The sequence below is a fragment of the Echeneis naucrates genome, chromosome 12 (genome assembly GCF_900963305.1).
Source record: "Echeneis naucrates chromosome 12, fEcheNa1.1, whole genome shotgun sequence".
Taxonomy (NCBI): Eukaryota; Metazoa; Chordata; class Actinopteri; order Carangiformes; family Echeneidae; genus Echeneis; species Echeneis naucrates.
This window is the reverse complement of record NC_042522.1, coordinates 11,347,007-11,364,531: the sequence shown is the minus strand read 5'-3', so window position 1 is coordinate 11,364,531 and position 17,525 is coordinate 11,347,007. Positions and strand designations below refer to the sequence as shown.

At 40.9% G+C, this 17,525-nt stretch overlaps 2 protein-coding genes across 2 annotated transcripts; both read left to right on the top strand.

Moving 5' to 3' along the window:
- The first annotated feature begins 199 nt into the window (after window positions 1–199).
- On the top strand, window positions 200–4,720 carry gpat4 (glycerol-3-phosphate acyltransferase 4). Its single transcript, XM_029515772.1, has 13 exons — window positions 200–354; window positions 836–1,127; window positions 1,551–1,620; window positions 1,721–2,018; window positions 2,111–2,185; window positions 2,315–2,404; window positions 2,727–2,820; window positions 2,908–3,023; window positions 3,407–3,462; window positions 3,556–3,641; window positions 3,717–3,845; window positions 3,948–4,027; window positions 4,296–4,720. The coding sequence occupies exons 2-13, from the start codon at window positions 960–962 to the stop codon at window positions 4,450–4,452; spliced, it is 1,419 nt and encodes a 472-aa protein (XP_029371632.1). The 5' UTR covers window positions 200–354; window positions 836–959; the 3' UTR covers window positions 4,453–4,720.
- Window positions 4,721–5,786: 1,066 nt separating this feature from the next.
- rab11fip1b (RAB11 family interacting protein 1 (class I) b) lies at window positions 5,787–17,419 on the top strand. The gene is made up of 6 exons (XM_029516328.1): window positions 5,787–6,264; window positions 11,782–12,200; window positions 12,300–14,190; window positions 15,154–15,927; window positions 16,326–16,440; window positions 16,608–17,419. The coding sequence occupies exons 1-6, from the start codon at window positions 5,912–5,914 to the stop codon at window positions 16,812–16,814; spliced, it is 3,759 nt and encodes a 1,252-aa protein (XP_029372188.1). The 5' UTR covers window positions 5,787–5,911; the 3' UTR covers window positions 16,815–17,419.
- Window positions 17,420–17,525: the final 106 nt, after the last annotated feature.

Here is a 17,525-nt window from a genome sequence, read left to right as displayed (position 1 = left end):
TTGTTAGTCCAATCCTAATGAAGACAACTAATAAAGGAGACTGCTAATTCTAAATAAATGTGTCCAACTGTGTCATATTGATTTCAGCACCTCCTCATCCTCCACATGAACCTGTCTATCGTCCAGCCCACCGTGCAGTATCACCAGCCCTGATTGGATACTTGTTGCCATGGAGACTGTACAGCGATAGCACGCTGCTAAGAGCTACTGAAAGCTGCTGAAGGTAAACAGTCTGTTAGAGCTCCCTGTGCTTCAGCCCTGGCCGTCCATTTGGAGGCACACCCCGCCGTCTGTCACTCCGACCCCCCCTCCCCGACACAGGACCGACGTTATTGGAGTTAAATCCCTAGGACGGTAAGCTACGGGTACCATTGTAGCTAACACAAAATTAGCCGTTAGCTGAAGCTCAAACTGAGCATCAATGCTGCTAGCAGCCCATTTTTTAAGATAACATGTTATCGACCAAACTTCAGAATACCCTGATGCACATAACTGGAGATTTTCCTGTGAAGAAAAGAGATGAAGCTGAAGGTGTCTCGTCCCAAAATGCTTGCTGTGGAGATGTATTAAAGCAATAATTGGCAACGTTGTATAATACTATAGAAAACATAGTTTCTACATTTCACTCAACATAATGGTCGCTCAGTATTTATAAAGCAATCACTGGAATTTACCAGTTGATATGCAGCTAGAACCAATTAGCAAAGAATGATGTGTAGAAAAATATTTAAAGTTAGTAAAATGTAGAGCAGCCCACCTGAAAAGAATATTTAGGTTTGTAAAGTTTGCACTTTTTCTGACTGATGATATTTTGTGCTGTTTTTGTCCAACACAGACAATGAACATCTGTTGATTCACATGTCATCATTGGCCACAGACACAGGCTTCTCATCGAAAGACTGAAAGTTACAGTGTGGTTGGTTTGCAGTCCCATTCTCTGTGTCGCCTCTGTATTTAGCATGACCTGGTTTACATTTCTTGTGGACAACCTGCTGTGCAGATGTCTTGGCATCTCCATCACTGTGTGGTTCACCCTTCTGTTTTTCTGCACAATCGTGCCAGCGGTACTTGGAGTTTCTTTTGGTATGCGCAGGCTGTACATGGCGACACTTCTAAAGATCTTTGAGGTGAGCACGATGTCTGTGCATGACACAATATTATTAAAAGTTTACAAAACTGAAGACATTTGTAGTTGCATGTTATTGTCCTCTGTGAATCCCATAGAGCTTCTTAGTCAGAAGTGGTTATTGGTGCTGTCATCATGTTTTTTGTTTCATATATAAACATACCAAGCCATGCTTCTTTAAATGTCCTCTCCCCAGTAGGTCAGCCAAAGGATAGGAGGTTCTTCAAAACTGTGGTCTCTAAGGATCACATTACTGTGTCCCGTATTCTTTTTGAGTCATTAACCATGAGTGCAATTTCAAGGAATGCAGTGTTTATTACCGTTCATGCTAAATTATATTTGATGGTCAGTAGTACTACATCTGGATTCAAGTCTGAGTTCTTGCCCTCTAATCTAGCTCAAAACATTTTTTCTGTTAAATTAGTGGGCAACACTACGAATGGAGATGGGAGCAAAGGAAAAGAATCAGGAACTATATAAACCATACAGCAGCGGTAATATAACTTCTTATCTTTGCTAAATTCCAATTGTACATATAGAATTTCTATAATTCTATACAAATTAAATTCTTTTTTTCTGCCTTACTTATTGAAGATATCATAGCCAAAGAACCATCATCCTCCTTGTTGCAAGAGTTCCAGGAGCTCCGTGGTTCAGCCAGCTGTCTCAGCTCAGAGCCAGAGTTTGAACTGGCAGACATCTTCTACTTTTGCCGGAGAGGCATGGAGACCATTGTAGATGATGATGTGACCAAGCGCTTTTCAGCCCAGGAACTCCAGAACTGGAATTTGCTGACTCGGAGCAATAACAACTTCCGTCACATAAGTCTGAGGCTTACTGTCCTGTGGGGCCTGGGAGTCCTCATCCGCTATGGTGTCCTACTGCCTCTTAGGTCAGAGTGGCACACAGGCAGAGTTATGTTATAACTTATTCAAACAACTACCACAATATTTAGGCAATATCTGTCTGCTCTCTTTTCTTTAGGGTTACTCTGGCAGTCACCGGCATTAGTTTGCTCCTAGTCTTGACTTTCTTGGTGGCCTTTTTGCCAAATAGAGAGTAAGTTTCCCCTAAAAAAAATATTGAATATGTTTGGCTACAAAACTGACTAGACTAATAATTTAAACTGCACCATCAATATTGAAATAGTGGAACTGATTGTTGTGGCATAATGCTGTGTGTCTTCAGGTTACGGTCCTACCTGAGCGAGAAGGTTCATCTGATGTGTTACCGGATCTGTGTTAGAGCTCTCACAGCAATCATCACATATCATAACAGGTACAGGATATTCAATCACCAACAAAATCAGCTTCATTACAGGTAGATAGATATGTCATGAATTAATTAACTAATTCATTAAGTACCAAAACAGTGACATGCACAAGAGGCATCATGCTGTTTGACAGGAAATCAGCTTTCTTTTCTTTTTTAACTATCTCCACTTCAAGTAATATAAAGAGAAGAAAAACACTGACAACACCGTAAAAGGTTGATTAATTGGTTAGTTATTGTCAATCTTTATATTACCCCTGTTGATACATATAGTGATATATTTCTATGTAAATCATCTGTGCCCTTTAATAAACTTGTTTCATTGCAGAGAGAATAAACCACAGAATGGTGGTATCTGTGTGGCTAATCATACAACACCCATTGATGTCATCATCTTGGCCAATGATGGCTGCTACTCTTTGGTAGAAAAGTTTGTCTCTTCCTTTCTGAGCCTATGTATGGACTGAGTGACGTTTTTGAGGTGAGCTTCAGTTGAACTTGTCTCTCAGGTTGGCCAGGTGCACGGAGGCTTGATGGGAATGATCCAAAGAGCTATGGTCAGATCTTCTCCTCACATCTGGTTTGAAAGATCAGAAGTCAAAGACAGACACCTAGTGGCCAAAAGGTAAGACTGCATTGTTTTGGTTTTGTTTCTCCCAGATCCTGATTTACTGATTAGTGGTACTGCTGAGCTTTACAGGGTCTATAGTGATCATTTGGATAAGAAATATGGCTGATCTTAACAGGTAAGAGAGAGGGAGACTGAGAGGAACATATTGGAAACTGGCCCTGCCATTCATGTTCATGTGTTTGCAAGTCTTACTCAAGTTGAGTCTTACTGAATCACTCCCAGATGGACAGCATTAGTGTGAGAAGATATCAAATTGTTGCAGATTTCTACATTCATTCTTATGAAATCATGAATTGTTTTCAGATTACAAACCTAAAAAACACACATGTGAAATTAAATTGTCTAGTATTTTGATAAATATATTTGCTTTATTTCAGGCTTGGTGATCATGTTGCTGACAAAACAAAGCAGCCTATTCTTATCTTTCCTGAGGGTGTGTAGTAAAATACTATAGAGTAAAGGTAACTTATAATATGATACTTTTGTATTTAGTGTTGCTAAGATCTTCATGCTGTATCATTGACAGGCACTTGCATCAACAACACATCAGTAATGATGTTCAAAAAGGGCAGCTTTGAGATTGGGTGCACTGTCTATCCTGTTGCTATTAAGGTAGGAATGCTTTTCTCTTCTTTGTTTCAGTTTGCTTGTATCAGGGTTTGATGTGATGTTGTTTGTGCCTTTCAGTATGATCCACGGTTTGGAGATGCTTTCTGGAACAGCAGTAAGTTTGGCATGGTGAACTATCTGTTGAGGATGATGAGCAGCTGGGCCATTGTCTGCAGCGTTTGGTATCTCCCGCCTATGAACAGAGAGGTGAAATCATGTCACAATGAAATCACAGTTGTAATTTATCCATTGTATCAACCAGAATACTGTTTCCCTTTCCCTGTTATTTTTTTAATTGATCTTGTCTAGGAAGGTGAGGATGCAGTACAGTTTGCCAACAGAGTGAAAGCCGCCATAGCTGCACAAGGAGGCTTAGTGGATCTTATTTGGTGAGTCACTATTGTATTTAAATGTCATGCTATATCAATACAATTACAGATGTTAATGGTTGTGAAAAAGGTTGAGATTGCCATAACATGAAAGAGATCACGCTTTTAGACTTTTAGCTTTGACAGAAACTCCCATTTCAGCACAATGAAGATAATTCAGTTGGGCAATCCAAGTTAATTCCTTTTAGGTTTTAGTAAAAGGCAACTAAAAACACTGCATCAAGTCTGTGAGTGACATAATTACTCGTTCTTACCTGTGTGCTCGCAGGGATGGTGGGCTAAAACGAGCCAAAGTGAAAGATGCTTTTAAAGAAGAGCAGCAGAAACTCTACAGCAAAGTTCTTGTAGGTGAGATGGACCAGAACCAAAGTGACGACAAACACTCACAGGATGACAATCCAGAGGACGCAAACAACAGGAATTGATGCAAAAGACAATCAGGACATAGTTGAATGTATGACACATTTTATATTGTACAAAATGGTATATAAGTACATATATACACAGTACATCATATACAGGAACACCTTTATTTAAATTTATATTTTTCAGTTTTACCAGGCTTGCAACCAAAGAAAAACTATTTGTAGCTTATTTGTTCTGATATTTATGTTTTTATCAATGATAACGTGATATATATTGAATGTACTGTATGTGTGACATTATGCTGTCCATCATTAAAAGATTCAGATTTCTTTGTGAATGATGAAAACTGAGTCATTATGGAAGATAATACTGGCAGGGTGTAGTGCATTTTACTGTTGTACTATTTTGAGTACTATTGTACTAAACAGAGTTGTTATGTCAGAGTCAGACAAACGCTCTTGCGGTGCCAACATTTGTGCGTCACCTTTCTAATTGGCTCAAGGCTCTATATGAGCCTTTAGCTTCAATCTTTGCTGGCAATTGTAAACCAGAGGAAGTGAGGCCAGACATCCACAGAGCATGCATGGACAAGTACAGTTTGATTGTTAGAGAATTGTTTCTGTGGAGCATTTAAAGCTTGTAATACAAGGAACTCGACTATTGTTCATTTGGTTCCCTCTTTAAACAGCAGGAGTCAGTGTTCAAACATGAACCCTGCTACGTGTTGTGACATTATTTCTTGACAGTCAATGGGCAAGTCAGGGCACGATTCAGTTAGTGTGCTGCACCCACTTGATGAGCAGATATAAAATAAATTCTGGAAAAGTTGCCAGACCAGTAATGTGCAGAAGTGGAAACAAGTGCACAAAGTATCACAGGACATTCAGTCAACTTGATCTGCAAGTGGAAAGATATAGATACACAGTGTGACCACAACCTGATTAAGAGTCAAACTAGAGCTGAGTGTGAAACTGAACCCATCCTATGAACCTGATCAGCTGTCAGTGGCTGTCACGTCAGATGTCATGCTCCCCACAACCCCACTTTGGATAAGCAGTTGAAGATGGACGGATGGAAGTGTCATGCTTGTAGATGGCATAAATGTTATACCTGCTGCTGATCATTGCAGGACAAAAGCATAGACTTTACCTATTAATATTTGTGGGAGGAGCAGATACCTATCAGTCACTTCTGTCATCATTTGAATGGAGCTTTTGTCTGATGATGCTGATCCTCCCTGGCGGTTGTCAGTCAGGATCAGGTGTGACCTGTTGGTGATTGTAGTGATGCGCGTGAGCACTCAAGTGGCGCTACCTGTTAATCTGTGGGCGTGTCCTGTATTAACCAAGGCCCGTGCTCAATTTGGCCCCGCCCAATCAGCTGTTTCCTCAACTTCAAGTGAAGGGTACGGAGAAACTTTCTCCGCTCCTGGATGCTGGGAAACGCTGCGCCTTGCGTGCGGATTTAATTATTTGGGACACGTTTTGCTGTCAATAACCCGGGACAAAGGTCGTCAGCATGTCCCTGGCGGGTCAGTCGTGGTGTCCCACCAGCGTCCAGGTAACGGTGCTCCAAGCTCGAGGCCTGAAGACGAAGGGCAAAAGCGGCACCAACGACGCGTACGCGCTCATTCAAGTGGGCAAGGAGAAGTACCAGACCGCGGTGGTGGAGAAGACCGTGGCCCCGGTGTGGAAGGAGGAGGCCGCCTTCGACCTGCAGCCTCCGCTGCCCGGAGGGGGAGGAAGGGGGGAGCGAGGCACGCTGCATGTCCACGTCCTGCACCGGGCCCTGGTTGGTCCGGACAAACAGCTGGGACAGGCCGTCATCAACCTGCTGCAGCTCAGCGAGGACAAAACCCGCAGCAAGACCGAGTAAGTGAACGCACCATGTCTTGAATAATAATGATCATAGATGTATATATGAAAGGTGACTCCTCCGTGACACAATGTGGTGAAAGCACAGTGCAGAAAACATGCATTCAACAACATGCACTTTTAACCTAGCCTTCATTATGCAACATGGTCTATTTTTAACGACAAGATTATTTAGTAATTGATGCTCACATTAATGCATGTGGGCTCCACGATCAGATAGAAAACTCATGAATTAGTAAGTAAAATAAAACTAAAACTGTCCTGAAACAAACAAAGGTCATGTCCAACCCCCCATTTATTTATTGATTTAATTTGTTTGTACAGAAGAATAAAAAATATAAAGTGCTTAGTTTAGAAGATGGAAATAAGCATTTTATCTGCACCACAGGGAGACGACGACTCCGTCAGTCACATCAAGCTTTGTGGTGTTGCAGCACAAAACCATAATCCCTATTAAATCTCTTGTAATTACAAACCATGATTTTTTTCATTCGTTGTGAATACAAGACATGTACAACATCTGTATTTTTAATGAGGTTTCCTTCTGTGATACACATTTTTCCTGAAGGTAGGTCTTCAAACACACTCACAGACATGCGTCACCACACAGACTCCCTCTGGAAGGTTTGACTTATGAATGTTGCCCACTCGCTCCACTGAAGCTTAAAGGATTTGTTCCCTTGGCCGCAGCCTTCAAGGATGCCAATCAGCATTACTAACTCAGGCAAATGAACTGAGCCAGACGATCCACTCTTTCATTGACTGAACTGGACAACGAGGAAAAGTAACCCCCGACCCCACAAAAAGACCCTCACTGTGCCCAGAGAGGCTAATTTCCGAAGGACGCCTGGATCAGGAGCATCACGCATTCAGATTTAAACCCTCATTACATACCTACACATGAGCAAATGAAATGAAGTAATTTAATGACACTTCAGCTCCGTCTCTCCTGCCTTTGTCATGTGTTCCAGGCCCGGATTGGTCTACTGTCTAGTGTCGGTAAGGGTGGTTTTATAAGCTCACTTTTATAAGAGAAAATATGCCCTTTGAATGGTCAAAGATAACTTTTAGTACTTTAATTGTTGTAACTATCATTAAAACTTACAAGAATAATCATTCTGTCACAGCTGACACAGTAAGACTCGCAATCCTGGTTCCACTAAGCTGTTTCTGGTACTTTACTTCCTCACCATGTGACCGGTATTATATAAAGGCTGACTGCACACCAACCCAATTGTCTAAATTCATAAACACATACTAACACTTCCTTCTTGTATCCACTTTGCCATCGTTTGATGCCTTAGACTTACTTGAATGGTAATACAGTTCGTTCAACGTTTAGATCTGATGCTGTGTCATTTTACTCATATTTTATTCATCATGAAAGCTCATGGATTTGTCATCTGTGCATATTGTGGCAAATCCTTCATGAATTGGTGCCAAAGGATTCAGGATAAAGAACCCATTCATTCAGTTTTGACAGCATGAAATGAGCTATGATTTCAATGCTACGCGTCAGAAGTCTTCTCGCTGTTCTGCCATCCTTTTATGTTTGGTTAGTGTCCAACTTTCTACCTCTGGCCTGAAAAAGGCATGTTTAACCAAACTTCCCCGTGCTTTATGGTCTATGTTTGATTGTACATGGTTTAGGATTAAGTACACTGTGCGTCTCTGATCACATTCAAAACCAGACATGGGTTTTCCATTTTACTCCAGAGTTTCATGAGGATTTCTTGCAAATTTCTATTGATCTATTTTTCTAACATGCTTGTGCTCGTGTTGAGTATACACAGTTTGGTCCCAGTTGATCTTTCTGTCAATGTGGTGAATGCACCTTGTCTGAAGTTTAAATCTGGCTTCAGCCTCACATTCCTGACTGTTTCATCAACAAAAAACAAACCACACTGGCCTCGGGGGCAGTCTGACAAGGTCAGTTTTACTGAAGTGGCTCCCGAAGGACAAATAGTGCTTCATGTGAGAAGGAAAGCGTAGTTAAAAATCAAATTAACAATCACTCTGTTCTGTTCCACGGGGCATGTTACGGTTAGTTTCAGTTTAATAATTAGCCAGCATGCACAATACCATTACATTGAAACTGAAGCAACTGCCTAAACTCAATGACATATTTAGGCCCCACTGAAAAAGCAGCTAGCTACATGGATATTTTTACATCCATGTCAGTGAGGCTAATGTCTAATGAGTGCCTCCAGTGCTATTGACAAAATCAGCTGATCTGTTGTTGTGTCCGGATACATTAAAATAACTTTGGTAGCACCTCCAGTGTGAGCTCTAACATGTATTGTCATAGATTTCGGTTTAAAAATAGCACGGGGTTCAAGCTGTGGTTTGTGGCACCCATTGGAAGAGAGAACTTCTTAGCTGTTCCACTCTAGTTTCTTTGTCCAAGCCTTTATTTCAGCTTCTCTGAGTTGTGGATGTGGACTTAGGTGATAAGCACTGGGCAGTTTTGCTCACTGTTAAGTTGTTTCACTTACTCAGCTCTTCTCCCGCTCGTCCAGCTGTACTCTGTGATAAGAAAGGCTTGAGCCACTCAGGGCATTGTCTTATCAGGGGTTCAGGCTTCACAGGGAAGGATGTGTGTGTGCGCACAAAGCAGAATAAATGTACAAAATGTTGACTCATAATTTTACTCTGTTGTAGCTCTGTCTCTACAGCAGAACAAGAATTTCTCCTCTTCACGGGGGTGTGAGATTAAGGACATCAACATCTTTCAGGCATTTTTAGATAAAAAAATTCCTCCTGTGCACTGCTAGCTACCCAGCCAGATCACGCCCAACAATTTCACAATTTCCCCTGTGCTTCAACTGAAGTAGCTCACTTCTCCTCTTTTCACATACATGGTTGTATTTGTGTTAGTGCCTTCTGTCAGGATCAGTGAGGTACAGTGTTGTTGAATAATACAACGGACTATCAGTAATTCTATTGCTATACAATGTTTATGTTTATTTTATTTTATTTTTTTGATGTGTCAAATGCTTTAGATCATGTATCAAAAAATGAAACTGATCCAACTGATTATACCAAGAATTTCAAATGCATGAAACAATCATCATGACTACCTTTTTTACATTTTACATGCTGTGACATAATAATAGTGACGATGGCGGGAAAAAAGCCTACAATTTAAATCATATTACATCAAGTGGAATCAGAGAATTATTCCAAAGGACGCTTTTACTGCACAGAAGGATTGACTGAAATGTACGGTTTCAGAATGCTCTGCCACATATAAATGTGTTGCTGTGTTTGGGAGAAAGAACATAAGCGCTGCAGAATACTGTCTGCATGATGAATAAATTCACCATCTGTCTTCCTGATGGACATTCATCAGGAGCATTGTGAGGGAGCCTCAAAGGGGAATATTCATAATGTCGAGGGTTAACTTTACAGATCTCGTCCCATTACTCATCAGCAACCGGAAGCAGGGGAACTGTAGCAGCAGTCTCCATGAAAATCCATTTCCCCCCTTAGTTTGTTTGTGCCACACATCTAAAGGATTCCTCAGAGAGGAGGAGGAGGAGGAGGTTGAATCTTAGCAGCATATTTGATTCAGCACTGCTGAGGGGAACGTGTATTCAGTGGCATCTCAGGGTGTGGTGTTATGTAAACTGCAGGCGGAGGCTACTGTTTATGTCACACAGACATGTCTACAGTACAAGATGGCGAATTTCGATTTGCACGAAATGATTCTGCATTTGTTTTTGTTAAACCGCATTTATGATCTGTTCATTTTAAGAATTTGTTTTGTGTTTTATATCACTGGAAAGATTAGCCACAGCCACCACATAGAACTATGTTGTGACCGTGCACACACACACACACACACACGCACAGCCCCTTCCTCATTTCCTGAGGAATTCAGACTTCAGATGGCGTTTGTTTGTTCAGTGGTGAGTTGACCTCAGATTTCTGCCTGATAGACACTTTTTCTGCTGACCGTTCTTTTTGTTGTTCTGTTGAATGATTCTACTCAATCTGAGGCCCTTCTGTCAATGCTGGACCATGACATGGGTACAGAAGTAGTGCGAAGTCAGCAATCTGTTCTCAGTGAGTGAGTTGGAAGATGACTTTGGGCTTTCCTGTGTTTTTCTTAATTTCATTTCAATTTCAACCTCTTATCCATCTGTGTCATGGTGGCTCTGCGTATTATTAAATTTTATGTTGCTTGTGAGATTGTGGCTCTTTTACCTTAATCCACATGCAGTTATTTACCTAAAGCAAGTCGCACATCATGTATGTCTGATCCGGGATATTTACTCGTCCTGGCTCTTGCTCTGTGGCAGATACCCGCAGCATATTTAAAAGCTGATAATAAGGTTACGAGTGGATTGGTTCCATATGAAGCTGACTAATGAGACTAATATTCTTACATAAAAAAAAATTATATGCCTTGTTGACTTGTGCAGGATTAAATGTTTGGGAACATATTGATGCATGTAGGTAAACACATTATAAATGCTAAGCTGTAACTGAGCAGGCAAATGTAAATCTGCATCTGCATGTCGCAGTCTGCAATGTCCTATGTGGACCTTTTTATTTAGATTGAATTATGAGAGATGATCGAAGAAAAGGGACCAACGTTCATAGCATAAGTAAAAGTACACCAACTGCAAACAGTTCTCCATGTTGGAATCTGCCACAGACAAAACAGTATTATTATTATTGGAAAATAAAACTTTCCTTCATGGTCAGTTTTCAGATTTTTCTAGATCACCACAGACTTTCCAGAAACACTCAAGGCACCGCTGAGCCACTTTCCATTTGCTCTGGGATTTATCATAGTTTCCACAGAGGCCAATGAGGACCAAACACTAATGCACTGTCCTTGAATCTCAGCTTAGGCTGAGGAACATAGCTCCGTTATTACAGACGGCATGCCATGTTAATGTAAACACTGGCAGAACCGAATAGTTATTAATTTAATATAGTTGTGTTTTTTTTTTTTTTTTTTTTTTTTGGCCTATAATCACAGATCAGTTTAATTACTTAGTTTTCACATATATATGCCACGTATTGTGATTTATGCTGAGTTTCATACATAATATGATTTGTGTTTTTTATATTTATATATATTTTATATATATATACACTGATTATCTTATTTATTTGTTATTGTGTAAGCCTTATGTTTGCCTATATACGCCCTTAAGTATGTTTGTGGGTCGTTTGTGCTTATTGTTTCGCTGCTGGAATACAACATCACTGTTTTGGTTTGGTGCTGCTATTTTTGGACCACCCAAACTGAACGTGTAAATAAGCGCTTCTAGACCAAATTGAAGCTGTTTGCTGGATTCCACTGCCCCCAAATGTCCAAGAAATCTGTTATTTACACCAGAATGTTTTCTGATGTAAACTAATGTGGAAATATAACGCTTTTCTAAACACTTTGCACTTAAAATTATACTACAATAATCAGATTTTTATGTTTGTTTGTTTGTTTGTTTTTTGTTGTTGTTGTATATGCTATTCTAATATTATACCTCTCTTTAACAGATGGTTTAAGTTACTGGATAAAACTGGAAAGGCAGACAAAGACAGGGGAGAGGTGCTTCTGGACATCCAGTTCATGAGGAACAACATGACGGCCAGCATGTTTGACCTCTCTGCCGCTGGCAAGTCCCGGTCTCGTCTGGGCAAGTTCAAGGACAAAGTGCGTGGCAAGAAAAAGGAATCGGATACTTTGTCTAGTGTAGTGCCATCCTTCTCTCAGGTTCTGACGGACAGCGAGGATGAGGCAGGGGAGGAGGATGCAGTCAAGGGTGAGAAGAAGAAGAAACATAAAATCAAGTCTCTGTTTTCTCCCAAGTCCAACCTGCAGAGGAACATGTCTCAGTCCATGTCTGTCCTACCTGCGAAAAACTCCTCACTGAGCGGCAGCCAGTCATCTGGTCTGAATGTGGAGTCATCTGAAGGTCAGGAGCAACGATTGCTCATCAACTTCATGAAAACTCGGTTATTATTTTTGCCTTGCTTATAATTCAATGCTTGTTATTTTCCCAATATTCCTCCAGGTAAAAAGAAATTCAAGTTCATGATACACAAACGCACAGGCAGTTCAGACAGCAAAATTTCTTCCTCTGGCCACCCAAAACATGGCATTGTGGAGCAGACGAACTTGTGCATCAATGGTAGTCATGTGTACTGTGAAGAGCCGCAGCCTCGGGCATCTCGCATCGGATCAAACTTCAGTCTGGGAAGTTCAGGGCATGGATCTATGGAGGATGTCCCTGAAAGCTCGCCCCCTTCTGTTGATTCACTTAGGGCGGTAAAGCAGTACTCGCCCTGGACAGAAGAAGAAGAGGAAGAGGAGGAGACAATAGAGGTAGAGAATACAACAGAAGACATGGATGAACTGAGAAGGGAGGAAGAGGACAGGATTAGGGTGGAGGAGGAGATGAGGAGAAAAGAGGAAGAGAGGGTGAGGAAGGAGGAAGAAGCACTTAAGAAACTCGCTGAGGAGAAATTTAGACAACGGGAAGAAGAAAGAAAAAGGATTGAAAAAGAGGAAGAAGAGGAAAGAGTTCTGAGGGAGGAAGAGAGGAAGAGAGGAGAGGAACAGGAGAGGGTTAGGAGAGAAGAACGTGAAAGATTAGCAGAGGAAATGAGGAGACTAGAGGAAGAAAAAAGAAAGAGAATTGAGGAGGAAGAAGAAAGGATTAGGCTGAAGGAGGAAAAGGCCCAGGAAGAAAGGAGGAGACAAGATGAAGATGAGAGAAGAAGGAAACTAGAGGAAGAGGAAAGGATCAGGAGAGAAGAGGAGAGGGTTAGAAAAGAAAATGGGAGATTGATCGAAGAAAGGAGAAGGCTGGAAGAGAGGAGACAGAAAGAAGAAGAAGAAAGAATAAGGATGGAGGAAGCTCAGAGGAGAAAACAACAGGAAGTAGAGAGAGTTCAGAGAGAAGAAGTAGAGCGTGAGGAAAAGAGACTGGAGGAACAGGAAAGGATGAGAATTGAGGCAGAAAGGCAAAAAGCAGAAGAGGAAAGGATCAGGAAAGAGGTTGAGAGACTATCAGAAGAGAATCAGGCTATCAAAGAAAAGGAAGAATATGAGCGATTGGAGGATGAAGAGAGAATTAGGATTGAGGATGAGAAGAGGAGACAAGAGGAAGAAGACAGATTTAGGAAGGAAAAGGAAGAATATGAGAGATTGGAGGAAGAAAAGAGGAGATTGGAAGAAGAGAAAAGACAGAAAGAGGAAGAGGAGCGAATTAAAAAGGAAGAGCAGGAGAGGATTAGGATTGAGGATGAGATGAGAATGAGACAGGAAGAAGACAGAGTTAGGAAGGAAAAGGAAGAATATGAGAGATTGGAGGAAGAAAAGAGGAGATTGGAAGAAGAGAAAAGACAGAAAGAGGAAGAGGAGCGAATTAAAAAGGAAGAGCAGGAGAGGAGTAGGATTGAGGGTGAGATGAGGAGACAAGAGGAAGAGTATAGATCTAGGAAGGAAAAGGAAGAACATGAGAGACTAATAGAAGAAAAGAGGAGACTGGAGGAGGAAGAAAGAAAACAAGAAGAGGAGAGAATCAGAAATGAAGAGCAGGCAAGGATTGAGGCAGAGAAGAGGAGAGAAGAGGAAGAAGAGAGAAAGAAAGAAATGGAAAGATTGTCAGAGGAGGAGAGGAAACTAGAGGAACGAAACAGAAGGCTTGAAGAAGAGGAGATCAGGAGAGTGGAGAACAAAAACCTGGGAACAAATGCAGAACAGATGAAAAGAGAAAATGAACAAAAAGATGAAGATGGCGCTGCCAGGCAGATATCTGAAGGAGCTGTGGAGAGCCCTGCACAAGTAAAGTCCACTAATCCATTTGATGAAAACTTTTCAAGTAATCCTTTCGACGACAGTCCTACTATGACTGCTGGACCTGACAACAGGAACACTGAAGTGTCCAATATCCAACAAGGGTTAGTTCAAACCAGCGTGCACTACACTCATGACTCACTCACATTTAATTATTAAACACAATAAGAAACTCATCTCATTTCTCATTGTTGCACACAGTCATCTCTTTAAGTAGTATGCAGTGTGTCATCAGCCTGGTCTCTCCTTCACTGTGTGTGAAAAATGAGAAATAAACATCACACAAATTAAAGCTTTGTGCAATACAGCAGTAGGAAATGGTAAAGGTCGTAGATGTTTAGCAGCAAATTAGAGATTATTATCAATGTCATTGTTGTCAGCAAGGCAGCAGGATTAGGAAAACAGCTGACGCTAGAAGAAGCAATGAAACCGAATTCGAATGCCTCATGACGACAATATAAAATCATTGATTTACCCTCAGTGTTTTTCTGACCATTACTTTGTCTCCTGCTGTACAGTGACACCACAACAACAGACACTTCTCATTTTCACGACATCATTAAAATTTTATAGCTTTGTGTTCATCTGTGTTAGTTGCCATGAGTGACCCAAAAAAGTGCGTGTGCGTGGGTGGGTGGGAAAAGATCAGTTTCAGTTGTCAGCTGAGATTGGAAGCTCACACAGTCTAACCCCTTGATACCTCATTATATCAGGTGTCAGTGAAATGAGTCAAAAGAATGGGTAGTTAAAGTTTGACAGGGGTGGCAATTTCAGAGAATGAGTTTTGCTTTGCAAACTGTTTTTTTTTTTTTAATACATCAGTACATCTTACACTATTACAGTGGCTGCGTAAAGGTAGACTGTGTTTCTCCTCTGTGACATGTCACTTTTTTGTTTTCTCTAGTTTTGCAACAAATTGCTTTACGCAAGAGTTGAATATCTTGAATCTTTTCCTTTTTCACATCTATGCTGATTAATTTTAGGTGATTATCGAAAGCCACTGTAGTACTTATCATCCACCGCCTGTCTTCCCTCTGGGACTCCGATTAACTCTCTCTCTATTCCAGGTGTCACTCTGCTGTTCCATCAGTAAGAAACAAGACCATTTCCACCCATGAAAAGGAACTCATTAGTGCCCGACGAGAGAGGCGACCAGCTCCTCAGCCTCCAGGAAGGAATCAAACCGAGAGTCAGATAGAGCAGGATGCAGCTATACAACATCTGACACAAATGAACAATCAGAGTAATGACAAAGATGTTGCCAATATTTTCCCTCAGCAGTGGACACAAATGGTAGCACCTCTGAGTCAGTCTCCCACAAATACAAAGAGCCAAAGTGTGACTGACAGTACTACCAAAGGAACAGAAAGTGTAGCCAAGCACGGTAAATGCCGTGCACCATCTAGACCTCGTACTGTGGAAGAAGAGCCATCACCTGACCCCAAAACAGACGTTGGTGGCAAAGAGAAAAAACAAGACCCTGTTACTTATGGTTTTAACCCATTCGAAGATGATGAAGATGAGCTCACAACTCAAGATGATACTAAAACCCTAAATACTGGTGCAGTTCACTGGCCTCCACCTTTGTCCAAAGCTGCCGATAAAGATGCTGCTTCTCAAGCAAAATTCAAATCCTCAAAGGGGGTCCGTGCTCCTCCACCTCCCTCAAAGAAAGCTGCCATATTAACCCCTTTAGTCCAAAATACTGATGGAGGCCATGTTATGGATGATACGGGTGTGGCTGTATCTGAGGCCATAGTCTCCATGCCTGTCCACGGGACTCCACTGAAAGAGCCCCAGCCTGTGAGAGGACAGGAAGTGCCTCCTACAACTTCACGCAGGTGAGAGAGCTTAGTCCCTCATCAGAAAAGCAAAGGAATATTTTTGTGGCTCATTCTTTGTATTGTAATTTATAGATCACACATAACTAGCCGCTATATGCTGCAATAAAAAGAAAAGGGTCCATCAAACTGCACATTTCTAATGTAGTCTATGATTCATACTCATTCATTTTTCATCAACCAACATTGAGCCTTGCCTGTATTATTAATTGTGCTGTATCTGTTTATAGATTGCCTTGCAGCATTAACACAAACCACATTCTGTTTGATTAGTGATCTGGTATCCTTGATCTTTAAGAAAAAGATACATCCCTCAGTCATACTTTCGCATCAATAATCCATTTACGTTCACGCCCATTACACCAGTCCTTACATCTTTCTTTTGTTTGTCGTTGCAGACTTCAATCTGTAAAACCCCTAAAACCTCCAGGCCAGCAATGTGTATCTATTGTTCAAGGGGAAAAATATGCCCAATCAACAGCAACCCATTGTGAGGTTCAGGAGAAAACAAAGGTAACTTTTATTATTATTTTAATGCTAGTTTAAAATTTAAATAACTATCTACCACGCACATAAATGTTCGTTCATCGGGTTTATCAAATGGAATTTACATTCGAATTTTTCACGGACAAGTTGGTGTGATGTTAATATTTGATGTACACATACATATTCTCTCACAGTTAAATGATCCTGGGCTGAAAGGGCCGTACTCCCAGCTGACTCGAGAGGAGCTTGTGTCTCTGGTGCTGAAGCAGGAGAAACAGCTTTCTGGTAGAGACGCAAAGATATCAGAGCTGGAGCAGTACATTGATAACTTACTTGTTCGTGTCATGGAAGAGAAACCAAGTATCCTGCTGTCCCTGAGCTCTCTAACGAAGGCTGTGTAGATGAATTCACAGTTGATGCTTTAATTCCTGATGCATCTTACCAGTGCAGACCCATCTTTCAACATGTTGGCAAAAGAGTAATAACAAAGACCAAAATGTGCATTTTGTAAACAAAATCTTAGAAAGTCTGTTACAGTTTTAAGAGCATTTCAACTGAGGCATATCAACTTTCAATAAAAGTAAAAATGTATTGGGCAAAAAATTATGTTTCAGACAGTTTCCTACAAGAAGTACAGACCTGACTTTGGAAGAACATTATTTTCATCAACATAAAAAATCTATCATATCTAATATTGCCTACATGATCAACCTATTACTGTATTTCCCCAACAAAACGTGCACACTGTCTTTTTCTATAGTACTTTTGCTGCTCGTTCCTGTTATGCCCAGTATAAGGAATACTCCTATTTTACTGTTAATGTGTATTATTTTCCTGCTCTTGCACTGAATGTCAAGCTTAATGTAAAGTTTACATGATTATATAACTCCTAAGAAGCACTTTAGTTAAGCTTACACTGTTCAAACTGAATTATTGTACTGGACTGAGCTTACTGCTTTGTGATATTAATGTATATATGCAAAATAAAAGTAAAATCCCAAATAAACCACCTAGTGTTTAATTATTTTTTATTTTAATTTATTTGGGGGGGTTACATTAAGTAAGGCTCTTGCTCAGGCGGTGAGCGGAACCTTTGACACGGGGACACCGGA

What these genes read in the sequence shown, in the direction of transcription:
- gpat4 (XM_029515772.1), top strand. Translation starts at nt 960, where the DNA reads ATGACCTGGTTTACATTTCTTGTGGACAACCTGCTGTGCAGATGTCTT. An exon ending in CACTTCTAAAGATCTTTGAG is followed by an intron (nt 1,128 to 1,550) that starts GTGAGCACGATG and finishes CTGTTAAATTAG; the next exon opens with TGGGCAACACTACGAATGGA. An exon ending in GCCTTTTTGCCAAATAGAGA is followed by an intron (nt 2,186 to 2,314) that starts GTAAGTTTCCCC and finishes GTGTGTCTTCAG; the next exon opens with GTTACGGTCCTACCTGAGCG.
- rab11fip1b (XM_029516328.1), top strand. Translation starts at nt 5,912, where the DNA reads ATGTCCCTGGCGGGTCAGTCGTGGTGTCCCACCAGCGTCCAGGTAACG. An exon ending in AAAACCCGCAGCAAGACCGA is followed by an intron (nt 6,265 to 11,781) that starts GTAAGTGAACGC and finishes TCTCTTTAACAG; the next exon opens with ATGGTTTAAGTTACTGGATA. An exon ending in CCTCCTACAACTTCACGCAG is followed by an intron (nt 15,928 to 16,325) that starts GTGAGAGAGCTT and finishes TTGTCGTTGCAG; the next exon opens with ACTTCAATCTGTAAAACCCC.